At 41.4% G+C, this 27,625-nt stretch overlaps 1 protein-coding gene across 1 annotated transcript; it reads left to right on the top strand.

The window, feature by feature from the left end:
- On the top strand, window positions 1–25,157 carry LOC134022292 (VPS10 domain-containing receptor SorCS1-like). The gene is made up of 27 exons (XM_062463703.1): window positions 1–853; window positions 6,810–6,877; window positions 7,526–7,625; window positions 7,844–8,002; window positions 9,296–9,369; window positions 10,953–11,017; window positions 11,787–11,905; window positions 12,247–12,336; window positions 12,687–12,866; window positions 13,927–14,073; window positions 14,193–14,295; window positions 14,718–14,794; window positions 15,238–15,329; window positions 15,542–15,649; window positions 15,845–15,962; window positions 16,223–16,356; window positions 17,446–17,559; window positions 17,791–17,962; window positions 18,297–18,483; window positions 18,720–18,853; window positions 19,339–19,462; window positions 19,735–19,847; window positions 20,653–20,787; window positions 22,716–22,815; window positions 23,436–23,544; window positions 24,159–24,316; window positions 24,910–25,157. Exons 1-27 carry the CDS (start codon window positions 134–136, stop codon window positions 24,966–24,968), a joined length of 3,759 nt encoding a protein of 1,252 aa, XP_062319687.1. The 5' UTR covers window positions 1–133; the 3' UTR covers window positions 24,969–25,157.
- The last annotated feature ends 2,468 nt before the right edge of the window (window positions 25,158–27,625 follow it).

Below are 27,625 nucleotides of genomic sequence, written 5' to 3'. Positions count from 1 at the left end.
AGCGCACCGCAGCAACCTACGGGGCCGAGTTCACTTTACAACAGCAGAAATCAAGGACATCTCATTAAGAGGAAAATAAGCACGAGCACCTCTTTGGTAGGATATATTTCAAATCAACTAAGACTAAACAAGGATGGAGACCAACGTTAGCTGCTGCCTTTTTTGCCAATTTTTTTTGTGGATGTGGCTCTTCCTAACTTCAACCATGGGCATGACCAGAGCAGAGACAAGGTGCATTCCATCTTGCAAACAACCCGACAACAATTCGGCTCAGTCGAAACACTGGGCTGGGATGGGTCTGTTTGAAGAGACTGCAAAGGAGGGTCTAATGAACGAGAGTGACCACAGCGACAATATTGCGGAATATATCGACAGCGTATATGAAAGAAATACGAGATCAGTGACGGAATTTCCATCCGATCAGCGAAATACTTCAAATAAAACCGATGAAAGAGATAACGACCAGAAGGAGAAACTTTCTAGTTCCGAAGTACTCAATCAATCTGAACATTTATCACGCCCGAAAATGCCGCATTTGAATGCCAGTAAAGTTAGTGATCAGTACAGCAGTTATACAAAACATAATAGTTTAGGAGGAGCTAAGATAATTCAATATGCTGTATTACCACAAAGCAAGGTTGCGACGAGTTTCAGAAGTCGTAGGAGGCGAAGAAAACGCAGCACGCAGACACCAGAGAGCAGAGCAACTTGGTCCGGATTTCGTTGGAACGCCGAGGATGATGCTTTATCGTCGGGAAAACACGAGTTGAAACTAACAAGTTCGACATTCGCACTTACTGGGGATTCAGCTCACAACCAAGCCATGGTGCACTGGTCAGGTCAAAATAGCAGCGTAAGTGAAACTCATAATGAAGTTATGTTGTGCGTGGGATGTCAATGATCTCTTGAGTGACATTTGATTTCGCAACTGTTAAAATATGGAATTCTGAGTGGATTCATTTTACAATTTCATTCCACACCTCAATATATGCTCAATATTGTCTGACATGAGGAAAGTGCTGGGCAAGACTGCCATGGCGCAGGTTGGTGCCAGTGCACCAGACAAGGATACTGAAGAGCTGGAGCAATGACGAGTCTCTCTCTCTCTCTCTCTCTCTCTCTCTCTCTCTCTCTCTCTCTCTCTCTCTCTCTCTCTCTCTCTCTCTCTCTCTCTCTCTCTCTCTCTCTCTCTCTCTCTCTCTCTCATTTACGCACACCCACGCACACACACACACACACACACATAAAACACACACACACTTTCTAACACTTGCGTTAGTGTTGGGAGTACAGGTATCATGTAATTATCACATAATGTAATTAACTAGTATTTTTAATTGACTAGGTCTTAACAACACTTAACAATAATAGAGCACCACTTATTAATAAAGTGCTTTGCAAATTGATTCATCACTTGTCTTGAGGTGAACAGGGCTTTTGACCCAAGCTCCAACAACAGTCAGGAAAAGGAGATTCCAGCTTCAGAAGGGGAAGAGCATTGTGTTGTTTCCATGAACAGCTGCACCAGCCTCATTATTAAGGTGATGCTGCAGATGCAGTGCTGTGGACCTTGGGGTCTTATATAACTCACTGTCTAGGGTAACCTCTTCTTGACTATTTTTACACACCATATCGTATTTATGGATCCACTAAATTACATTTGTTTTGAAAGGGTGTTTATTGTACTGAAACATATTGAATTTGGGTCTTTTCACAGGTCTGAGGTCCTTACGTTATGTTTGTGGGACAACAGAACAGTGCACTAAAGAATAATGTTTTAAATATCAGATTAGAAGTCAAGGGCACATCATCTACATTGTCAGTGTCGCTACAATACTGCAGCAGTACAAAGTGTCATTCTGTCAAGAATCTGCAGTGTTGGTACCACTATTCACCAGCTCAGTAAACTCCCATAGCAGCCTTATTCAACTAGGCATTCAACCCATAAATCTCAAACTGTCACATCTGCTCGCTTTACATTCACAGAACATTGTACAGTTAAACTCTAGGTGTGGGTTCTGGTTGGTTAGTGAACATATTGTAACATTCAAAATGTATCAAAATAGTAAATATTCAATGTTTCTCTTAACTGTAACATATGGCTAGAATGATACATTTGCATCTCTTAAGCATGGTCTTCAGTGACTAGTTTTGTAACTGACCTGTTGCTTCAGTCAGTAATGTCTTGGTGCCATTTTGCTCATTCTGACTAGTGTGGATTTGGGCTACATTTTATTGACTTCGGTCTCCCTCCCTCAAAGTGCTCTTAAGGACTGCCCAGGCTATGAAGCCCAACAGTTTATTTTGATGGTCAACCAATAGTCAGAATAGCCCTCAAGACACAGCAGAGATGCATTGCTGCGCCAATGTTTATTTCAATCTTTTAGAAAGCTCTAATTCATTGTTATACTTTCACGTCAGACGAGACTAAACAGCATTGTTTAGAGCCATTGTTAGTCACCACAGTACAGCTCCTCCATCTCTGAGCGCCCACATTTCAAAGTATTTAGAAGTTCCATGCAGCATCCTTAACTACGCTGGAGATACTTGTTGACAAGGACCAAAATAATTGGAAACTGTCAATGACTAACCTTGGCAGAATTGATCATGCCTCTTCATGGTGGATGAAACTCGGAGGCACAGCCGGCTTCCATACTGTGGCCCACATCTGATCCCAAAGTGAGGCACACACACATACATCCAGAGAAGAAGTTGTGCTTGGTGACATCTTAAGCCTGGAAAGGATAACAAAGAAATGGCATCCGAGCCTCACAAAGTTTGAGTTATTCCTTAGGTTTGCGTCATGGTATTATTGTCCTTTTGTACTTGTATTTGGTAGCTGTGACTACAAAGGAGTATTGCTTCCCATTTGAAATGTTGTTGACAAGAGGCTCCACCACACGAAGTGTGAATATTATGTGGAGGTTGTGCTTGAGTTGCAGAGGCATTGTGAAAATGTATCTTTCTGTAAATAAATGTTGCTTGTTTGAGAAAACCCTTAATCAAGAGTAACTCGCGCAAATATTCCAACCGGTCCAACTGATTGTCATTCGGGCGATATAGTGTTAAATGGGTAATTTAAAATTAAACTTTGTATAATTCATCGAGCTGTACCAGATGCCATTTGTTGGATGGATGATATTTCAGTTATTTCAACTGGTTTCATGGAAGGTAGCTTTTGTGAACTTGGACTCTAAGTAGGTTAGAACTAGGATATGCATATCTTTGTAATACGCTATTGTGAAGTCGCTTCATAATTCATGACTGCACTGACCTGTTGCCCATGTGAGAGCACATACCTCTGACTTCAAACAATCTAGCCTCAGCCCAACATCTGCTCTACCAGAAAACATTGTCTTTGTGAATAAAGGGATATGAATTGATGTGGCAGACTAAAGCACATCAGTAATACACCTATGGTTGAGATAACACTGCCTCTGTCAGGAACAAGTCAGGTATATCCCTCAATCTCAAATACTCCACAGAGGATACTGAAATGGACCCACTGTTTTGTATAAGGTGATTTTAATGTTGTTTTATGTGTTAAAGGTTTAACTCTGTGACGCCTCAGACTCGAAAAAGTCGTATTTTCTCTAAAGGATTTCCAAAACAATATTATTTTCAATTTGGCTTGTAGGGTGTTCACTAGTTACTCAATAGTTAATTTTTAAAACTTAAATTGTCAACGTTTAGAATGTAGATCATTTTAATGATCTGTCCTCATTTCAACAGGTGCTGTTTCACCAATGAAGGTATTTCCATTCTGAGACTCAGTTTTCTGGACTAGCTCATTTAAACCTGACATTAACAGGGAGAAGTAGTCAGATGGGTGCTCCTAAATAAGGTCTAATGATCATTTCATGGTGACCTTAACTGAGCAAAATAAATGTTATGTCAGTAAGCTTTTAATTGCAAAAGTAAGGTAAAATTGCGAAAAAAATAAATTGTACTTTAACATCTTGTTTTTAATAGAATTGTAACTTATATTGTTGATATTCCGATCATTTCCTTCTGTAACAATAGCTTTTATGGAATCATCCATCTATTTAATTGCACAGGCCAAATATGTCTATGGTGTTATTGATGAGGTAACTTAATTCCAACAGCTGATAAGGTTTGGATCAGGGAGGTGTTGAGGCTGGGAGTGAATTGTAATGTGTAGACTGTCTCGCGCTTAATTTGTCTCTTTCAGGTGCTCTTCATCCTTCTGTAATATAAAGCACCTCCACCACCTCACCCCCACATTCCTTTAATACAATGCCCTCATGGCAGATGGGTAATCTCTTCAAACTAAGCCGTTTAAGTCCTCAATAAAACCTATTTTATTCCTCAATAATGATCATATTCATCCAAGTGCATTCTCTCTTCAAGGTTTGAGATTTGCACAGGATTTAGGGCTTGAAAATCAATTTGCTTATTCTCGTATGTCAAATAATCTTTTTTTGAGACATTTGTCACACACATGGTACAAATCGTGTTCTAAATGTTAACACGTCCTCTAACATCTCACCTCAAGCAAATAGGAGCTTGTTCTTTGCCTACACAATCCCCTTTGTATCTAGAATGAGAACTAGAAGAGAATATTTTCTCCAAGACAGTCATTCAAACATAAATGGTTTGCACTAGTGTGAATAGCTAGTTGACAGTTGTTATTTTTTTGACCTAGAAATGTTTTATACATAAGGTTCTTATATTCGGTATACTGTACCCTCAGCATAAACCAACCCTCTCACAGTGAAATATCAGCTAAATTAATACTTTATCACTATATCGATGCCTGGTCTCACTAACTATTCACATCAGCAAGGGAGTCTTACCTTAATTTTTAAACATCTGTCTCAATCCATAAACTGTCAGTCTAACTCTAAAGCTTTTCCTGCTGGCACTTCAGAAAATGCTAATTATTATAGTCTAACCCTGGACCTTCTCCAAGTAAATGCATAAGTTAATTGCCCTACTGGACAGAAAACAATTTGTCTTAGTTTCCAAACTGCTGTGGGTTGTTCTATTGTCTGTTGCCATGTCCAGCAAGCTGTGACTTTTAAAAGCAATAAAGGCCATGTTATTAGTAGACTATAAATCACATACTTGTGTTTATTTTGTCAATTTATTTTAGCACATTTTATACACAGCTAATAAAAAGCTGTATTTTTTCAGTTGATTAGATATACAACCGCAGCAAAAATGTCAAACAGGGAATACATTTTATAAATATTGCATTATAAAGATGTATTTTAACTACTGGAAGAGTTACCCGGCTTTCTCAAACATTGTCTTCAAGTATTAAGAACTGGGGGATAAGGACTTTGTAGTGAACTACATGTAAACATGAAACCCTGTATTATTAATGAAGAAAAGCAGAAGCTTTGATTTATGCTAAAACAAACGGGAAGGAAAAGACAGGACGTTCGTCTTTCATATTACATGGAGGAAAATAGACCTGTCCTTGGAGACCCATTAATAAAAAACATCTGGAACAATTTACAAGACAAATTAACAATTTATAGATCCTCATTCCTAATATGTAAAGGGTTGTATTAACATGGCGCAAGTACGTTTTTCTTTTACGATCCTCAAAAAAAGAAGAGACGTCCACAATATTTACGTGACAAGGCCTTGCCTGGGATGAACGATAGATGCATTGTTGACTTATTTATTCGTTTATTTATAGAGCACTGGTGGTAAGCCTAATGTTCACCATTGTAGAAGCCCACTGGGTCCTTAAAAAAGAAAACAAAGCACATGTTCTCAGCATTACCTTTGCTGAAAGAAACTGCACCAAACTCAAGCACTCAGAGAGACGCCATGACAAGCATTGCTGTTTTTTAGTGGGTTGTTGAACCCTCCTCTTGTCCTGGGGTCATAATGACCTGAGGCAATACTGATAGGATATGTTTGGATTATATGGATATTAAAATCGACTTTTCTTGATTGAAGCAAAAAACTAAGAAAAGTCCAATTCACATTTCCATTGTGCAGTAGAGATGTGTTCATGGTAATATTACATAACCTGCACGACTTAGTTTAAAGGGAGTCAGGTGGCTGAGCGGTGAGGGAATCGGGCTAGTAATCCAAAGGTTGCCAGTTCGATTCCCGGCCGTGCCAACTGAAGTTGTGTCCTTGGGCAAGGCACTTCACCCTACTTGCCTCGGGGGGATGTCCCTGTACTTACTGTAAGTCGCTCTGGATAAGAGCGTCTAAATGGAAATGTAAATACGTCTATAGATAGTCTCTTTGGCATTCATAGGCCTATGGCTTTCCTTTTTTGGGACGGTAGAGCAGATGTTGTTTATGGCTATTTGGTTGTATTCTACACGTATGGCTCTAACATTGTGCCAAATTTCACATTTGGGTACACAAGTTTAGTAGAGGTATGAGAAAAAATTGGAACCTGGGTCATCGTGACCCAAAGGTGAGGTGTCGGTGTTTCTACAGGAGGCAAGACAAATAGGAGTGTTAACAAACATCCATTTTAAGATGAGACTAACATGCTGTAAGCTAGCTGCTGATGTGTACAATTATGGCCTAGCGCCACCCCAGCGTGTCCTCATGAAAGGAAATTGCTTTTCGGATTGAGCATATAATGTTATTATCAATGATAGTACATACAGTTGATTATAATGAATCAACTGTATGTGCTCTCCTTTCTTACATCCGTTTTATGACCTTATTATTACATCACTTGTTATGATTGATGACGAGTTTTGACCTTCATCCAACATGTTTTAATGAGGATGCGTGTATTTAGTATGCAGGTTATCTTCTCTGTACTGAGGCTTGAGATCATAACAGTGTTGTGTTTTTTTCAGGTGATCCTTATGCTGACAAAGTACTTTGACTTCAGCACTGGCAGTGTAACAGAGAGTTCTCTATGGAGGTAAGCATCATTTCAATCTGTCTCAGTGGAGGTTAGTCTTTCTCCTGTGGCACTCACATGATGCTACTTACTGTATTTGCCATTAGGAGACGTACATGGGAGTTAAGATAAAAAGATACATTTTTCTGTACAAAGCATTGCAGTTCTGTAGGTTTCCCAATCGCACTGTCACAGACAATCAGAAAGAGGCAGATGGCAGTGTCAAATATATACTGAATATCATTCTGGAGACAAGGTTCCCTGTTGTGCAAAAGGAGCTTGTCCAAATAGGATCAATATTGGATTCTAACTGATATCAACCGGTTATTAGGAAGTGTGTTTTTTTACTGTATGCTATTGGATAACAGGGTTTAAACTGACAATGTTTGGTGTCAACTTTTTATATCTTGAATATGTCTTACATGCTGTGTAGATGTTTATGGTACTCTTTTTGAGCATGTCATACAATATATCCATGTCTTTGGTAATTGAACAATTCTCCACTCATCTAGGAAATTGCTTTATGATTTTTTTTCAGTTGCAATTTTATGCTTGCCTGGGTTGCCTAATTATTCTATCAGTATAGTAAGCAATAGGTGTTGCTACACGCCACCCACCAACCACACCCCTAACTTCTCAGCATTACTTAATACTGTAATTGAATTCTAGGTCAACAGACTATGGAACAACATATGAGAAACTTAATGAAAAGGTTGGACCGAAAACAATCCTAAGCTACCTGTATGTGAGTCCCAATAATAAAAGGAAGGTGAGTTCCTATATCGTTCCCTAATCGTAAACCATTCTGTATGCGATCAGAAACAAATATAAGCCTACCTCAGAAAACAAGATACTGCATAATACGTGCAAAGCCCACAGAGCACATCTGGCCTCCATGAGGCTTACGCACGTCATCGCCGTCCGCCTATCCGTCCGCTGTCACGGCAGGAACGTAATTCCCACGTCTCCTGTCTCGTCTCGTTCCAGATCATGTTACTGACCGACCCAGAGGTAGAGAGCAGCTTGCTCATTAGCCTGGATGAGGGGGCATCCTATCAGAAGTACCACTTAGCCTTCGACGTTCTCAGCCTCCTCTTCCACCCAGAGCAGGAGGACTGGATCCTGGCTTACAGCCACGACCGAAAGGTAACTACAAAAGGCAGCTGCCACTCAGAGCGGAGAGAGGGATCGGCAAGCACCGAACGGTCTGTGAAAATGTCAACAGAGCGTATTGACTTTATTAACGTTGTTGACATCAACAAAATGCTCGGCTAGTGATTGTGTGCCTTTTTATTATGCCCCTTTGAAGGCTAGTAAAGGGGAAACTTCTCATTTACCGTGTCGAGCGAAGCACCTGTACATCCAACTTGTGAAGGTCACATGAAGGATGTAGTTTGGAGTAAACATCTTTCTACGCAGAACATTACCTCAGGTGTAACGTGAATACTGTGGTGAATTCTGATGTCATTTATTTTTATTTTCGTGGGTGTCCACCAAACCTGTTCTTGCCATTACACCGCTGTCCGCCAGATGGATGTGCTTTTGATGGTGGGCATGTTGCTGTTCCCTCCTCGACACATCTGTCACCCAAGCTATGGCTGCCGATGCCAAGGCCCAGACAGCTCATCACCTGTTTCGACTAACCAAGCTACAGGGCCTGGCTCTAGATACAAACAAATAGGGGCTAGTTCTATGTCCCAGGCAGAATAGGAGGTAGTCAACAGGGGAGACACACAAACACACACCCTTTTTATCCTTCTCAATGAGAAACCAGCTGTCTGCTTTACTCAACGCAGCAGGTATCAAACCCTTCCTCTCAATTGACTATTGGGAGATCTAAATTCTGTGAGAGAAACCAGTCAACTCCAAGGAAGTGAGATAAATGGTGTGAAAGCAGAGATGAGAGACTGCTGAGAACCATCAATAGGGTGTTAAATTAAGATGCCCCGGAGAACATTGCCTGAAGGCTACTGGACAACTTTCTGTTAAATGAAGTCTCCCTGTTAATTCCCTTTAAAGTATTTTGATTGAATCAAAGTAAGTTGTTTTTTACATTCTAATATTCCAGCATGACATCGCATCTTTTAAAAGTGCAGTAGATACAAACCCATTTAGGCTCACTTTTGATGTCATAGATATTGCAAGTATATCTCTGTAGTCTGTTCGACATCTACTAACTGATGGAGTCGGGAAATTCCTAAGGTATATAATGTCATGAAAACTTTTCTGAAGTTTAACAGTCAACTTTTAGAGCATACCCAGTAGCAATTCTATATGACCTGTCATGATCACAACTTGAGTTGACAATCAGCTTGAGCATAGGTTGAAAACGACTCAGAATGTCAAAAGATTTGATGGAGGAAGAATTCAGGCTAGTGCACATGTGCCAAATGCTTGTTTTAAACTCTGTTTTATCTGTTATTGTATCCCCTTCCCCAGCTTTATGTCTCAGTGGAGTTTGGGAGAAGATGGCAGCTGGTGCATGAGAATGTGGTTCCCAACAGATTCTATTGGTGAGAACAGGAGTCAATTCTTTTCATACACGTGTGCCCTACTCTGTTCTCTCTGTGGGCTGACTAGAAGTGTTTTACTTAGGGCAGAATTAATACCAAAATGTTTTGTTGAAGTTATCTTACAGTTATTCAATTTTAAAAGCAAAATACTATTTCTTAAGTAAGGGGTATTCCCCATATATGAGGCTCAGTTAGACAGATGTAACGATGTGTTACGTCACTCCAGCCACAACATGTGACTAGATTTATAACACTTTCACATATTTTGTAAACTTTGACAGCCTGAAACAAATGATGACAAAGTGTTTTTGAGGCCAAAACCAGAGTTGGGGAAAGATGCAGCAGATGCAGTTCACTGTCCCAATAAAAACATTATTGGCTTCTTGTTCAGGGCAGTTGATGTTTTTGCCCTGTGGCAAAAGTAGACACAAAAACACTCCTATGTGAAAAGTGATAGCAGGAAAAACCTGCCTTAGGTATAAGCTAACACTTAAATTTTCCCATAATCATGAAACACAGCAATACAGAGTAGCTTGTATTAGCTTGTGTCAACAAAATACCTTGCCTCAAGATATGTGACAGCGAGGCCGAAGTCTTGTCCGACCAGCCCAAAATCTTGTCTTGTTAAGAAGCTACAGCACCGAACAAAATGCAGATTCATATTTTTTTCTGGTGACAAGGAGAACTATACAGGATAACATATAAGGAGCCTGTTTAAGGACACTGCCTGCTGTTCACCAATAGAAGGGGATGAAGTATTTGACAGAAAGTCCATTAAAAAAGATGGAGCTCGAAGGCAATTACGGAGTGCTGAGGGAAGCACGATTTAACCTATTTTTTTATTATGGCCCAGACCCTGCCATGGTATGGAAAATGAGGAGAAACCCATCTTCTGCCACAATAGCTGCTATTAATACAACAAGTGGTCACTCTTGTCGCTCTACACTTAAACCACGGCCACGAAGAAACTCCATCGAAGGAGGATGAAATGCAGCTTCCCTCCAAATGACACCGTGCCGCAGGTCGAATGATTGACAGGCGGATGTTTATGGGCAGCGTTGTTGTCTTGCCATATTTCAAATGAGAGAATGCAAGCAGCTGCATTTCCCTCGTAATTTCACACAATCAAAATGGAAATCATGACTATTGTCGTTTTTCAGGTGTGTCACTGCCTGAGACGTTATATTGCTGTCTTCTGAAAGATGCCATTTTAAGAGAGGAAATAGCATGTTTGGACTGAGTATTTGGCTTTTGGAAATGAACTCTTTTAGTCAAGATGAATGTCTTGGTTTACACCCCCCCCCCTCCCCCCCTTTCATCGTTGCAAAAACACTGTCCTTGATCAGAGACTCTATGCTAAAGTATGCTAAAGCCTGTGACTTATTTTCATCGTTTCATTTGAGATCACACGTTTTAAAAGCTAATTCAGTCAAATAATTTCTCTATAAATATGTATGATACGGTGTATTTTAGATGTAGCATGTTCTTATCCCAAAGTTGACGTTTATATACTAAATAATGAACACCAAAGGTGGAAAGGAAAACATAAACGCTGTTATTCATCTCTTTTTCTCGTGTGACAGGTCCAAACTGGGTTTAGACAAAGAACCAGGCATGATCCACCTGGAGACCACTGTGTCTGACGGACGTGAGTATTTTATCAAGACTCCTGTAAATTGTGATTAAACCTTTATCTCAAGACTTAGGGATAGCATATCGTAATGGGACACCTTTTTTACTGGTTATAGCCGCATCAACTTAACTTCCATTGATTCTCAGTGCTTAAACCAGGAGATGATTTAAACAGGTTTGCTTTTCAACCAGACAGTGATTGCACTTTACAGCATTAAACACAATTCTACCCTGCTGTTCTTTAGGAAATAATAGAACAAAGCTCACAACATGAAGCCGGTCTCATTTACACAGCTTCTCCTAACATAGTACACCTGTAGTTCTACTTACATCCCACAATGTATATAGAACAGTAAAAAGGACAAACCATATTTTGGACTCTTGCCAAAAAGTAGTGTAATTTTTCAGTTTTCCTGAGAGGAAACATTTCACTTAGAGTGTAACACCCCCATCTTAATTGGCTGCATAGAAACTCCCACTTACGATGAAGTTAGTTCATTTTTTAAGGGTTGGTAGCTCCAGTATGATTTGGCTCTTGGGGCTGTTACATTAGGCTTCCAGTGTTAATGCCTTGTCTCTGGGGAGACTAGCTCATTTGGCTGAGACTAATACACCAGGACAGTCATTTCAGCTTTTCTATTACTGAGAATAGAAACGGGTCTCCCAGGTCTCCTGTTCTCTGGCTATTACCAACGCAATTAAAGTTAAAACTCTGACTGAACACAAGTGACGTTTGTTGTTTCATCCCTGATGTATGTTTGCTAAGCATTAACTTTGGGTTGCAGGCTCACAGTATATCATGTGTAAGCTGCAGAACTGCTCCGAGGCAAACAAAAGCAAGCCTTTCCCTGGGTTTCTCATCCCAGACTCCCTGGTGGTTCAGGATGAGTATGTTTTCATCCAGGTGGGTCATTATGCAAGGTCCTTAAAAGGATACATTAAATGCTTCCACTGTTTTGTGTGTGAATGACGTCACAATCTCATTACCGACATCTACAAGGTGGATACGTGAGGGAATTCAGTTGCATAACCTACTATCGTTTGCAGTTCTACTTTTCAATTTTTTATGCTAGAATATCCTGAATACGTATTTATGCTGGCTTTGAAGTTGTCATATGTGTAAGCTTGTTGGCTTATTGTTGGTAACCTCGGAAAATTAGCATCAATGTTAATATTTTTAACTAAACTTGCATAATAGCTACTGTAGGCACATGCATAGCACAAAAAAATCTCTTTGCTTTCTAGGTGCCTATCAGTGGCCAATCAGTCCATTACGTGTCATACAAAAGAAATGCTTTCTATCCGGTGAAACTCCCCAAGTACACTTTACCAAAGGTGAGTTCACAAGTAAAATTAATTTTGTAGTTTGATTTGCAAGGCATTTTGTTCTTTGTACTGCTCCATGGAGTACAATTGTTTTGCAAGTGTTGCTTACTCATACATAAATTGCTAATTGCTTAGCCCCTTCCAAACACTCAAGGTTGTTTTTGAAGAAGAAAAGGTGAACTGGAAGGAATACATGAAAGGGAAAATTTGAATCAAACTAAATGATTCAAGGATTTGTGAAGCCTTTTATATGGAAATCAACACATCTAACAAACATTAACAAAGGCATACATATTGCAGTGTTTTAACGTGTCTTAGCCGGGTTAGTAAACCAGGTTAACGTGATGTTTTCCTCTCAGGACTTGCAGATCATCAGCACAGATGACAACCAAGTTGTGGCAGCAGTGCAGGACTGGCACCAGAATGACTCATACAATTTGTACATGTCAGACGCCAAGGGCCTCTTCTTCACTCTGGCCCTGGAGGACGTGGTGAGCAGTGGAGGACCAGAGGACAACGTCATGATCGATCTCTATGAGGTACTGAAGTGGACATACAGTCAGACAGACCTAATGATGATAATAATAATAACTTTAATATAAATTGCGCTTTTAAAAGGACCAAAGGATGCTTTACAAGTATCAACAACAAAGGCACCCACTAATGTTGAAGAGTATCATGGGTTTGGTTGAACTATATCATTATTGATAAGGTGGTAAAGTGTGTTTTGACATTAAGAAATGTATATCATTAATGTCTATTATTTTCTATTGTTTTGAACATCACTATTGTACATGGGTAATTTGATGTTCTTAGCCAGCATTACAAATACAAATGGTAGGCAACCTGCTGCTGGTAAAGCAAGGCCTTGTCAACCACTACTTTTGGGTTATAGTGATTCTGTTGTTGTTTTAGATACAAGGTCAACACACATTCACGGTTGACCAGTGATAAACTTACCAAGCAGTTGCACACACATCATATCTCTCCTGACAGAAAGCCATGAGGCAAATTCAAAGAAAACCCTGGAAACCAATGGCTCCAAATTGTCCAATCACATCTAATTAACCTCATCTAGAGATAGAAGGTAAAGACACATTAAATAACTCTCAGCTGTTATTACTCCGGTTGCTCATTGACCTCTATGAAAAGCGGCCCAAAAAACGGAAGTGAACATTTCATGTGAGGTTGCTCGAGATTTGCTGCGGAGGAGTATGTTGTGCTGTGCAAATAAGCAAACCTAGCAATGCCATGAAAAGGTCAGCGTCATTTTGATAAAGATTGGTGAACTTTGAAGATTGAAGAGTGCAGCAGCAGAAGAAGCAGTGAACAGAGTTATGGTGGCGTGCGAGCACATGCACATTCACTTGTAAATACAAAGGAGAAGATGTCTCACGGCTTCACCATATGTTGTTTTCACGCTGCAGTCCTACAGATGGTCCAGAATAGTGCTCCTTGTCAGAATTGCTATCGTGTAAAGGCTTCACTTCTTTTCCAAACTACAGCTGCACCTTTACTTAGTTTGAATAATTTACAGCTGAATCTTTGACTCCTCTACAATTTTTTTCTGTCCTCTGACTCACTTTCTCGTGTTCTTAGGTGGCGGGGATTAAAGGGATATTCCTGTCAAACAAAGTGATTGAAAACCAAGTGAGAACGTACATCACATACAACAAGGGACGAGACTGGCACCTTCTACAGGCTCCCACCACTGATCTCCGTGGTAACCCAGTGGATTGTGTACAGGTGAGTGGGCTTCTGGATGTGGACACCATCCCAAACATCTCACCGGGTGAAAAAAAAAAAGATTTTCTTTGTGTGTGTGTGTGTGTGTGTGTACGTGTGTGTATGTGTTGTTTTTCCAGCCTTACTGTTCCTTGCACCTGCATCTCCACGTCTCGGAGAACCCCTACACGTCCGGAAACATAGTGAGCAAGGAGTCAGCGCCAGGAGTTATTGTAGCATCAGGTGGGGATTATTTGATACTGTGTTTCCTTGACTTTGTTTACCTCATTAGCCGATACCGTGGAGGCTGCTGGGCCTCCTGCGCTTTCCTTTCTCGCGGTTGTTACACAACTCTCACACTTCTTGCTCTATATTCTGCAGTGTCTGCAGCAAATCCATAGTTCTCTTCCCTTGCTTTAAAACCAAAGATCTTCTCTCTCAAGTGTGAGCGGCCTGCCGCTTAAATGTTGTGGGTTGTCTTCGCTTTCGGCTGGTTGAACGCCCGGTTTCGACAAAAACGGAGATTCCACTCGCAGAACTGCGCAAACGATCTTGATGTACTTCTGGCTATCGGTTGAGAAGCAAATACTGAATGAGCCCATTCTATGCACGCGAATGTATCCATACACGGCAAGGTAACTAAGTGCTTCCGTCCTTGCACGCAGGTACAATTGGACCTGAGCTGACGTCCAATAATGTCAGCATCTACATCACATCAGATGGTGGGAACACATGGAGAGAGGTACGCATGCACTCGGAACACAGGGGCGCTTGTGGGTCCTGAAGTGGGAGCCACTATCAAAGGCTTCTCACTGAGCTTCGCATTGACTCAACAGTCAATATGTCTGAAGCAGACCTGAATAGACGAGGTAGATGAATGTTGCAGTGAACGCTTTAGGATTTTTGCTGATTGACGGCTAAGCACTGCATTTACAGACTGTGTTTATGCCCTTTATTCCCCTCGTCTTATCCATCGGTTGCTATTGAAGTCATCGGTTTTTACGCCAAGGCCGCATAACTGGTGGATTTTGCAATGATGCTGTACTGTACAGTACAAGATGCCAAGTATTGCACCAGGCTATACATTTCACAGTTAGGAATCAAAATTAAAAAGTCTGTGCCATACTGTATATTGCTATACCAGTGGATGAAATGTTTCTTATCTGTTTCTCGATTACGCTGCAGGTGTTTGAGGAGGAGTACAGTGTTCTCTTTCTCAACCAGGGAGGGGCACTCGTGGCCATTCGACACACTCCTCTCCCTGTCAGGCACATCTGGTGAGGCTTCCACAACCACACGCTCGGAAGTATCCGTCTTTTACAGGGCCTTCTGTCGTCCTCCATGTATCTCGATCGTCTATGGGCTTTATTTTTTTCCGAACACAAAAGCGTTGACTTCTGTCCGTTTTTTGTGGTGTTGAAATGCTCTTCAGTCATGGTGGGTGTCCATTGTAGTCCATTGTGCCGGCCAACATTGATTTCTTCCCCAGGCTTAGTTTTGATGAGGGGAGGGAATGGAACCGATACAGCTTCACCTCCTCGCCCCTGTACGTGGATGGCGTGTTGGGAGAGCCAGGAGAGGACTCGCTTATTATGACGTAAGATCAGAGCCAAAACACTCAGACAGGTCATCTTCAAGATTGTTATTTTCATCAACATGCGTCTTTCTTCCTAATTTCTTTGAGCAAAGCAGAATCATGACTTCATATGGGGAAAAAGCACATTCAGGGTGTTTCCTGAGACCAAGCGTTTCCTTGATATTTTGTCATCTGTCTTATCTTTGGTCTTTCCAGAATATTTGGCCATTTCAGCCATCGTTCTGAGTGGCAGCTGGTCAAAATTGACTTCAGGTCCATCTTTATTAGAAGATGTACCAGTGAGGACTACCAGACATGGCAGTTACATAACGAGGTAAAGAGAACATAAGCACAAAAACTGCCTACATTTTGTCAAACATGAAGCTTACATTATTTAAGTGCAAGAAACTGCTTTCTGCTCCAATGAAGAATAATCCATATACCAGTTTAATGCTAATTTCCATATATTTAAACAACACCTAAAGTGAAGTCTAACCAACAAAGTAAGTCTGCTCGTTTCTTTGATGGCATATGAAAAAGGAGACATCTCGGAGGCGTCTTTCATTATTCACAACCTGCCTTTTTTCCTCAAAGGGTGAAGTGTGCATAATGGGGGAGAAGAGAATCTTCCAGAGTCTGAAGGCCAATGCCAGATGTGTCAAAACCAGAGATCAGTACATCTCCCAAATGTCAGACTCCTGCCCGTGCACCGAGGCTGACTTTGAGTGGTGAGGACACCTGCCCTTACTCCCGGAACACTACAATACATTTAACTCTTAAAACTTTATTGATCTCCTCTGTGGTAAGCAAGAAAGTACAGCTGAAATAAAAGTTCTTACCTTATGCATAATTCATAGATTAGCATTTACATTTAACAGATATTAAACACTTTATTTACAAGGAGCCTTCTATGATCTCTGTGGTATTTTGCTGAGGCAGAGCTAAACTCCAACAAGCATTAGCAGCAAAAAGCAACGTATATAAACACAAAATCACGACTTTGTGGAAGTTGAGTGCTAGAGAAACACAGAGACAACGCCTTTTCAATACAAGAAAATCACTTTGTTTATTGCTTCATCAACACGCATTCCTCCTGGGATGAATGTGAAACATATTTTACAAATCTGCTAATAATAATTAGTAATAGTACACACATAACATGGGTAAGATCACAGCTAATTACATTAAATACTAGTCCTACGTGCGAGTGGTCACCACAGCATAAAACAAATGTAAAACCCTTGTAAAGAACACAAAAAAACACAGACGTTATGGATATCTCTGACTTTTCTCATTGTGTTGTGCCATATATTTTGCACTATACTTGTGTTTATGTATCTCTAATATGCAGCCTTTTTTTTATTGCATTGCAAAATGCAGAAGATCCATTGTCTGGTCTGGTTCTGGTCAGCTTTATTTAGATTTCCTGGAACAAAGCTTTTACTCCCAGCTAATGCACCCTGGTGTGTTTTACTGGAACAGAGACAGATGTCAATCAGAATGTCATTACCATTTATGTAACATTGTGTCACTGAGTGCTTCACATTAAAAAGCCCTGCCCTCATAGTTTGTAAATAAGATAAAACATGTTGGAGAGTAGATGCATTATTACAGATATACATGAAAAACCAAACAGAATCCTAAATCAGACTATTGAATTATTTTGTTGCTGTGGATTTTTTGGTCTGTAACATCCAGTCTATTCCGCTATTTATACTGCTGGCTACCACAGACTCCTTTATTCCAGTGTATTTCTTTTCCTTTCAATCTCAGCCTTTTAAGACGGTTTCTTATTGATCTTCCCTGTGCCTGTCCAGTGACTACGGGTTTGAACGGCAGACTGATGGTGGGTGTAGACCAGCCTTCTGGTTCGTTCCGTCCTCTGTGTCTAGAGACTGTATCAATGGAGACAGTTTCCTCAATACCACTGGGTAGGTTGAATCTTTAATCCCTACTTAAAATCTATTTTCCCCATGGGAAACAATGACTTCCTAGTAAATAGGATGTGTAGTTTATGATCATCTTGAGAAAAAGATGATCATAAACTGAAGATGATCCCCCAAAAATTGATATGTTGTTGTATATCTTATTTTATGTATGTGAGTGTGTGGGTGTGTGTCTCTGTGTGTGTGTGGCTGCGTTTGTGTGTGTGTGTGTTCCAGATACCGTAGGGCTGTTTCAAATAACTGCACAGAGGGCAGTCTGGGTCAGTACAGTCCACGGAGGCAGCGATGTCCCAGCCAAGCCCCCAGAGGCCTCCAGCTGGTCACCAGCGATGGGACCTTCACTGCCACTATGGGCACCAACATCACCTTCCTTGTTCTCCTGGAACAGGTGGGACTCTTACCTTTTGCATTACTTTAGCAGGCGTGTGTGGGATATGTGCATGAATGCATCCGACGCAAGAGATTTTAATGACGTGTCGAAAGTAAACTGATTGAAACTAGTACAAAATTAACCAAATTCTTACAACGTTACTGCATGCATTTGGAACCATTCGATTATGTTACTCATTTATTCAGAGACGTAGATTTGACATATAATCAAAGATTTTGTGTAAGGAATTGTGGTGAATATTTAAGTCTTAAGGACTGAAAAAAGATCAGGTCTGATACATTGTGCGGTCGTACACTTAGCGAACATACAGTAAATGCTTCTCTAACTATAGGGAGATGGCTCCGCCACCAGTATAACTTTGGACTTTGGAGATGGTACTGCCATTTCCTACACTAACATCAGCTCCATAGAGGACGGGATCAAACACATCTACAGTAAAGTAGGAATCTACCTAGTGTCAGCTGCAGCCCTCAACTCTCTTGGCTCAGACAGAGTACTGCTCTACCTGCATGTCACATGTGAGTACCTGCTTGAGTGCAATATGGGTTAGAGTCCAGAGTTTATAGTGAATTTTCTTTGTGAATCGATTTTGAGGTGATTATTGTATTTCCCTGTAGCACGTATTTATTTCAATACCTTACTGTTACTCTCATGCGTTTTAGGACAATTGGTGGTGTAGCAAGATACATAGATGTGGTATGGTATTTGTCTACTGCTCTGAGAAGCAGCATGTTTGATTATTTGGTGACTGAAGGTCGACTCGAACAAGTGCGTCTCTCGGCTCCCTCTGTGGTGGTCAAGAACAAGGCAGTGAACCTCACCACAGTCTTGATGCCCAGCCAGGTTGGAACTGTCATCTACTACTGGTGGTTCGATAACAACACTGAGGTCTGTCACACCGGAAATCTATCGAGTCAATAAATGTCATGAATTTGTATACCTTGTACAACTAAAGTATCTCTCCCTATTGTTCTCATTCTGTTAATCGCTCCCCTACCGTTCTCTTGCATCCCCTCCCCCCCCACCTCTGCTGCCCTGCCCCTCTCTCTCCTTATGCCCCCTTCCTCTCTCTCTTTCTTTCACTCACTCGTCCTCTCTTTCTCCCTCTCTTCATCTGTCCCATCTTCTCCCTCTTTCTGTTTATCAATCTCTCTCCATCTGCTCCCTTCCTCTCTCCCTCCCCCGTCCCTCCGTCCCTCCCTCTTTCACTTTCTCTCTCTCCCCCTTTCTCTCCCCCTCTCTGTACCTCTCTCTCTTTATCTGTACCTACCACTCAATCTCTCTCTCTCTCTCTCTCTCTCCCTCTCTTTCTCTCTCCCTCTTTCTCTCCATCTCTCGCTATCCTTTTCTCTCTGTCTCGCGTCCTCTGTTAGCCGGTAACAACACTAGTAGGAGGGGTGTCCTTCACCTTCACCCAGGAGGGAACTCATAGCATCACAGTGCAGGTGTCTGTTGGCAGCACTCTCCTCCAGGACAGAAGAACTGTGGCTGTTTATGGTGAGACCTGGCTGGAGCAGGGCATTCATATCCACACGACTCGCTCATCATTACAAGAATAACAACAAAATGTCCTTAGACAATGTTTTTCATCAAGTTACTGTTTAAAGATTATTTGATCTCCTTAGGCCCAGCGGTTCATTTATGTCCACTAGTAATAGTGGTAGTAACATTGCAACATACTGCCCTTTTTTGTTGGCAAATATGTAACTGATGTATTTGACGTTTCGGTATTCGTGAAGAGAGAATGTCCTGTCTGTGTTTTCTTTCAGAACATTTCCAGTCTCATGTCCTAGCTTTCTCCTCTAATGTGGATGAGCTCAACCCAGGCGTGGCAGAGTGGAGACAGGACATCAGCCGAGTGGTCAAGAACACCATGGTCCAAGTGAGTTCTCCAATATACTGGTACCAATCCTGTACTAGTAGGATCGGCTTCTACAAAACAAATTCAGACCATTCGTTTTTGGTCTAGATCCATTCTTTGTCCAGTAAACTAATTCCTACTGATACAAAACGTAGTAAGAAGATGTAGTTCCAAAAAAGCACATCACTAACGCTGACAATTACTTTCTAAGAAGCCACTAGACTCATCATGAGGTACTTACTAAATTACAAGGTCAGTTCTTAGGTCTGGCACTTTTATAATTTATAGATGTAAAAGAGAGATTTCTACTAAATTGCCCCACATGTCCTCAAAGTAAGGCTGTGACCCTTAGGAAAGAACAGGTACAGTGAACTGTGAGGTAAAGTGCTTCTAGCTCCCTAGCCCCTGCCCTCTCTGAGGATGTCAGAAAGCAGTTATGTAAAAGGCCTGGCTTCTAGGCTATATTTATAACCCACCATGGCTCTCAGTATGAAACATTCACTGTGACCTTCTGTCTTGTCAGATATGACCACTGTCTGGACAAGAAAACTGACAACAGACCTCTGGTTATGGCATGAATGCACTTAAAAGGCCTGCCCTTAACCAAAGACTGTCAAATTGAACTTCCATGTTTCGCCTGATTTGTGCATTATACCCTGACAGTGACTGGTACTTAGTCAAATGACATCTGAAGCAGGAAACCAACCCTATTTAGCCTTATTTCACAGGCACATACCAAACTGCACTATTAGACCAAACCTCATGTAAACGAAGCCTGGATGGGGATTCTACTGTGGCTAAACCAAGTCTTCATTTGTTCCTTAAGGTCACAGGTATTCGAGGGGAGCAACTCCTGGTGTCTGTTTTCCCAGGTTTGCCTACAACAGCAGAGTTTTTCATCATCCCCGAAAAGAGGTCAACGGTGGGCACACTGGAAGGGAAAGGGACACACTTAGACCAGGTACTGTATTTACACTCTTAACTGTTAGAGACTCCATGCTTCCTCTTTAGTTAGTTGCTTGGAAGGTATATTCAATTGACTAAGAAAGATTCAATCCAAAAACATTTCTTTACATTTGTTTTCAAGTATGTTTTTGAAAGGAAATGAGAATGTGTCCCTTTAAAATGTTTTACATTGGATCAGGTATCAAGTAAGAAAACAAAATAAACACTGATCATTCTTTGTTGTCACATCGTCACATTGTGTTTATCCCCATTAGTGTTATGGTTTTCCTAGTATATTTCTGGCCATATAATTCCATTTGTAGACGTCATCACTATAATCAGAGCCAGAGTTATCTCATTTTCAATTTAAAAGTTTAAATAACAGCTTCGCTAGACAGCATGATGGGAAAACACATTTCCTCTTGATTATGTTCTTCATATCACAGCGGGTTCATGATTTGCTCATAATGAGTTTTTCTCTCTTCATTGCTTTAATTACACATGCATAGGGTTTTAATGTTCCTTTATTAGCTACGGGGAGCTCGCAGGCATGCCTCTTAATATTTACCACAAGAGTAATGCTCAATTATACCACTAGAGGGCAATGCCATCTCATCTAAAACAATCCTTTTTCAAAAAAGTAACCACGATCCATCACAGCCCAGCTCTGTATCATACTGTGGAATATCCCCACATCTTGATTTAAATGCCCTCTAGCATTGCTCTCTCTGTTGTTATATTGCATATACTATCACTTATTACTCAATGTTATTAGTGCAAATATTTCTAATGGAGGTATTAGAAATATATTGCATGTTATATGTTGTTATATATTTCTTAGATAGCACCTGCTATTCAGGTAAGCTATTGAGGTAGAGTCATTTTTTTCTGATCCTAAAAACCTGTAAACTGGATTTGTTACAATCCTGAAATGGCTTATTTATGAAACACAGAACCAGCATGTGGCAACAAGCAAGCGTGTCCCTGGCTCACATTTAGTCTTGAATTGACTTAATAGGTATTTAATTACATTGATGCATCCTGTAATTGGACCCATCTAGAGAGGAGACTTATGGGCCAAGCTGAATTGGGAATTAAAGGGATGTATTTATCTAAAGGCTGTCTGATTACCTGGCAGAATCTCACAGACAATAGAGTAATAAATCTTAGTTCACAGTGGCTTGTCTCCACTCCTTGTGTGGGTGTGTGCGCGCGTTTGTGTGCCTGTGTGTGTACGTGAGCATGGGTGTGTGTCCGTGTGCGTGCGTGCATGTGTGTGTATGTGTGGAGCAGCTTATTAAAATGTGTAATAGATTTACTGACCCTGATATGCCACTAGAATAAAAAGTAATTATTCATACTGTGTAGAGCAGTCTAATTTTAACCAGTGGAAAGATTTTAGAAGGAGCGAGATGGAATTAGTGAAGCATGGCTAAGGACTCAAATGGGCTAGGAGAAAGCATCCTGGTCACTTGTTAAATGACTGCTTCATCTAGGTTTGAAAACCAAGTAAACTAGGGAACTTCAGGGTAAATATATAAAAAACTGCTCAATTGTGATGTAGCTACAAACTTGATTTGTTTCCATATAGCTTTAAGTTCATGGGGTTTACAAATGAGCTTTTTTGAGGGAAATTCAAGAATCATCGAAGGAGTTGGCAAGGAAATATTAAAGGATAAATTAATTTCTCAAATGTCACTACCCATGCTTCATAGGTTGAATGCCCTTTTACCTGATAGGATTTCCATTGCTATGATTGGCCCGTCAGGCGTTCCCTGTAACTGAATTACAGTTGGCGTTTCCATATCATATCAACACTTGGCCCCTCTTTAAAAGGAAGCAGAAATTATGATTCATAATTCAAGCTTGTGGGTGAAATGAGTTGGGTTGAAATATTGATGACTGTGAAATGGTGCTGCTAACCACGGACCTTCTCCTCCCAAGCTCTCTGAAGTCCTGCTAAGTGCTCTGAACCAGGACCTCATCCGGTTCACTCTGAGACCAGGGGTTCAGGTCAACGTGTATGCCACTCGCCTATCTCCAGGTACTGACCAGGGTTCAACCTCGCAGCCCTCCCTTCAGTCTCTCTCTCTCTCTCTCTCTCTCTCTCTCTCTCTCTCTCTCTCTCTGTCTATGTCTCTACTTATCAGTCTCTCTGTTTGTATCTATGTCCCTTTATCTCTGTCTCTCGGTCGACCCCTCTTTTTGTCTCTATCCATCTATATCTCCATCACCCTCTCATTGTCTCTATCTCTATCGGTCTTTATCACTCTCGAGCTCTCCGTCTGTCTCTCCCTCTCTTTGTTCCTCTGGCCCCTCCCTCTTCGTCTTCCTCTATTTCTCTCTCCCTCCCTTGCACATAGGCGCTGTTAGAACACACAATACTCACGCTCGCTCACACATGAAGGCACGCACGTACACACAGTCATTTCTGGTCAAGCTGTCCACCCTTATGCCAGGCAACAAAAGACATCGTCCCATTCCTGGACCATTATTTATGAGAGTAATGGGAGTAATTACACTTTACGATATGTTAACTTGAATACACAAGTGAAATTATACAATGGCTGACACATGTAATGGAAAGGCAAGGCTATGCCTCTTTTGTCGAATCTTAAACTTTCATTCATTTTTCTCTCTAATGTCTCTGACATCTTTTCTCAGCCCCTCTCGTGGACACCAGTGACAGCAGCCACAACGGAGCCGCAGTCATCATGCTGGTGTCTGTCGCATTACTGGGCTTGGCGGTCTTCGGAATATATAAGTTCAAAAGGTGTGACCTCTGTGGAAGTCCTGGTGAAAGCCTCGTAACTGGACTGAGGAATCACTCGTCTCCATCTCAATTTGCACAATATTACAGAGAACGACAGTGTAATCAATTCTCACAGTCCTGAATGGGATTCGATGTCCTGCAGTTATCAATATTAATCTTTCTGACAATGTGAAAGCTGACCTTTCGGAAAATGCTAAACACAGCCATTCCGGGGTGAGACGTTCAACCGAATGGCAGGAAAGGTTGAGGAGATAAGCCCTGAGACAACATACATTATACAGTGCCATAGCATAGGAAATGAAGACAGCTTGAGCTCTCAGTGTACACACCCTCCTTTGCGATTAATCAAAAGGCAACCACTTCCAAGAAGGATTCAAAAATTCCATATAGTGCCTTTCTTCTTTTTTTTTTTTACAATTTAAAACAACAGCGTTGCACTTTATAAAACAGCAGATATCGTTCACAACATAATTGACTGGATAACAATAAAGTATCCTTTAAGTATTGAATCAAGTCTAGAAATGAAGTCTACCTACATTGGCAACCTACTAAATAGTCCCATAGTTCATGTTTCACCTCTACCTCTGACTCCTCATTGTATCCATGCCCTCCAGAAAGATCCCAGGCATCCCTACGTACACGGAGGAGCAGTCTGAGAAGGACCAGGAGGTCATCCCCACCGTGACCTCCATAGCGGTTCCCAACCCTGAGGGAGAAATGGGGGTGACCCCGATGGAGCACGCGGACATCCAGGCAGAGCCACAAGGCAGAGGTATCGTACTGCAGCCGTTCCCACAGGACAGTCTTTTATATGTATATATGCAGAATATGGAGAATAACAATTCGGATTGTATTTTGGAACCCAGTGGACACACATCTAGGCATGAGACTGCTCCAAACGACTAGGAATGCTCCCAAAAATCTCACAAAATAAAATAGGATTGAAAAGATTGCAATGGTCATGAGCATGTCCTGCCTACTACGTTTTCCTTTTAATGTTACATGACATTGTCTGTCTGCTGAACTCACCCAGTGAGAGTGTAGAAGTATTCTTAGTGTGCTGGCTCAGGCAAAAATAAAGTGAAACGTGAGAGATGGTGGGTGACAGTTTCTTTGTATTTATGAATTAATTAGTGCAGCAGGAATGCAACGGTGCATAGAAAGCTGTCCGATAAAGCAAATCCTGTGCTGCTCTGCTTGAGTTTCTCCAGTGTGCACTGATACAATAACACACTTGCCAGCCTATAGCGTGAAAGATAGATATGGCAGCATGCAAAAAAAGAAAAAGAAAAGATAGATATGCTGGTATGCAAATGCTGACATGATATTTCTCTTCTGTCTCTTTCTTTACTTCCCCTCCGCCAGGCTACCTGCCATCTCACCCAGACATCAAGCTCTCTGATGAAGCGCCCCATGTGTTTTAATGTTGGGAGTCTTCGGCCGAGTCGTAAGCAATACATCTTCTTTGGCAGTTTCTTCCAGCGAGCTATGAAACCATGGACTCAATGAATGGTCTCGAGTGTTTTTCTACCCATGCATGGACAGACCAGTTCACACTGTGCTGCCCGGACTCTCCCAAGGAGACTAGACGTATTTTTACCTGTTCCTGGAAATAATATATGGATGGTTTTTGGATTGAAATAATAATTTCGATTGAAATACTTGTATTTTTTGCAAGGGGTGTTCCTTGAGACCTCTTTTTAAAAATGGTGTAATTACGACATGGTTTGTTTCAGTGTGGCTCAGCTGTTGACAGTGGTGTTTCTTAGCAGAAGTATGAAAGCGACAAATATATTTGCGCATTTTCCGTCCAGTTGTTCCTGAGAAAGTGCTCAAGAAGAGCACTTGGTATGTGCACTCAGACTTGGCCCCATTGAAATATCATTTACTATGAGAAAACAGCTCAAGTTTTCAAAAATACTTTTGAATTATAATTATCAGTATGTTTTCTACAATCAGTAAATATCATCAGTGAACATGGTCATGTCGTGAAAGCTTGCTAAATGCAGTAGCCCAATGGGTACACTAGTCTGATCACAGATATCGGCAGTGTTTTCCTTCTTTCAAACTCCCTGCTGTTGCAGCACCAACCATGACAGGTTGGTCTGAGGGGTTGGATGTAGAGCATACTCAAGCTGTGCCATGCCGGGAGAATTTTGGGGCCATCGTCTGGTTACAAGGGACAGATCTGCATGCTATCCTATCGTCAGTGCTACTTCTCAGAAGCCTGAGAAGGAAAGTCATCTTCATACTGGATATTCTGTACTACGACATCACTCTCTTTGAATTCTGCTAACACGTCGGGCAAGTCCAGACCATCAACGGAGACTGGTGTGTGGGTGCTCCCCCTTTGCCTCCAAGGACTAATGGGAACCCTCTGTGGACGCTACATAACCTTGTCACAGGCCGACAGAGACAGACACTGCCGACATCTCCCTTGGCGACTGGATACTGCCTAGCAACAGCACCATGGCAGATTTTGGATTGTCTACCGTCCCTTTGGGAGAAGCACAAAAGTTCTTCATCAAACTGACTTTTTAAGTGTTGTCAGCATCACATACCAGTTAGATAAATGTACTACAAGTTGCCCCACTCCTGTATACTTCTGGGGTTGAAAGGGAAGCAGAAATAAACGCACACCTTTTCTGATGAGTGCCGTAGAAGTCTCTCAAGGTCGACGTCGGAACATTTCTTTTTATTCAATGCTTGTTATTTCTCGAGAAAATTTGGTTGTGCTTTGTAGAGCAACGTGTAAACTGTACATATTTATTTGCATGGTATTTGCTTTGCTCCTTTTAAATACAGTACAGTATTTACAGCGTGGCTTCAAAAATAAACTGCAGGACTTGCAGAACATTTTATTCCATTTGCAAATAGCTGTCTAGTAATGGCATCCATCCTTTAAGCGTGATTTTCCAGTCAGTCCTTTAATGAGAGAGCTTATTTGGTTTTTGCGACACAGAATGTAGTCTAACAGAATAAACAAGAGACAAAGTAAGGATTGCACAATCTCTCAATTCATGATTATCATAATGTTCCAGTATCTCTCGGTATGTTAATATACTCAGCGATCAAATCCTGTGATCTGTATACTGTAAGGGCTTCTTATCCATGGCTGTACAATATGCTTGTATTCTGTCCGCCTGTAACACGTGTTACTTAGTATATCTGATATTAAGAGCCAAACAACCATTTGCATATGCTAGGGGGCCCGACTGGGAGGACAATGAAAGCTCCAAGCTGCCTGGAGTGCATCTAATGGGCTCGTTCCCTGTTTCTTCCCGCTGTGCAACAAATGAATTATCCCCTCTCCAGGAAATCAACACACACTCAGGGAGGGTATTCATAGGCAGAGTAGCACCTTGAATGAAAAATGGCCCATAACAAAAAGCTAAGAGCAGTATTGTGTTAGCCGCAGAGGGAAATGGATGAACATTGAGAACCGTATTAGAGTATAGTAGCCTATCTGTCCCTGCAACGAATCATCCATTAGCGATTGTCACCGTTCAATTTGAACTTGGCCAGCGCAACATCCCAGGGCTACGGGAGAGGGAAGTTTCAACGTCAATACAAAGAGAGAAACAGAAGGAAATTGAGATGCTGACTTGGGGTCGATGGATTTGGTTGGTTGTGATGAGGATTGGTGTGTGGCTGCGTGGACACCCTACATGGAGGACAGAACAGTGCAGCCTGTCTCCAGTAAAAGTCAGCTCAATCACTCTGTACCATGGTGTTATGGCATCTCTTCCAGATGGATAACCTCCTCCTCCTCTAGCTCAGCGTGATTCACCAGGCACGTCTGAAACCATATGATGCTGAAGTTGAGTGAATTACGCCCTCTGATGCAAGAGGGACCACAAGCAAGTCCACACCTGCTCTGAGCTAATGGTAACTGTTATGTCAGATGGGACCAGATCTGACACCAAACTTATCAGACCTCGGGCAAAAACAGATTACTTTCCAGCCTCGCCGGATCATGAGGATCCAGAATTGTGTCCAGCCTCACACCTGGCAAACTAAAGGAGTATTGGTTTCTGCCAGGACTGAAGCACTGCTGCGTCTTATGGGGATTAGGTAAAAC

The sequence above is a fragment of the Osmerus eperlanus genome, chromosome 6, assembly GCF_963692335.1.
Source record: "Osmerus eperlanus chromosome 6, fOsmEpe2.1, whole genome shotgun sequence".
In the NCBI taxonomy this organism is placed as follows: Eukaryota; Metazoa; Chordata; class Actinopteri; order Osmeriformes; family Osmeridae; genus Osmerus; species Osmerus eperlanus.
Note: the sequence above shows the minus strand (reverse complement) of the source record. Positions and strands in the feature narration are given on the sequence as shown.

Bases quoted from the DNA above. Each gene is read 5' to 3' on its own strand.
- LOC134022292 (XM_062463703.1), top strand. From the start codon at position 134: ATGGAGACCAACGTTAGCTGCTGCCTTTTTTGCCAATTTTTTTTGTGG. The intron at 854-6,809 runs GTAAGTGAAACT...TGTTTTTTTCAG, and splicing joins GGTCAGGTCAAAATAGCAGC to GTGATCCTTATGCTGACAAA. The intron at 17,560-17,790 runs GTAGGTTGAATC...TGTGTGTTCCAG, and splicing joins AGTTTCCTCAATACCACTGG to ATACCGTAGGGCTGTTTCAA.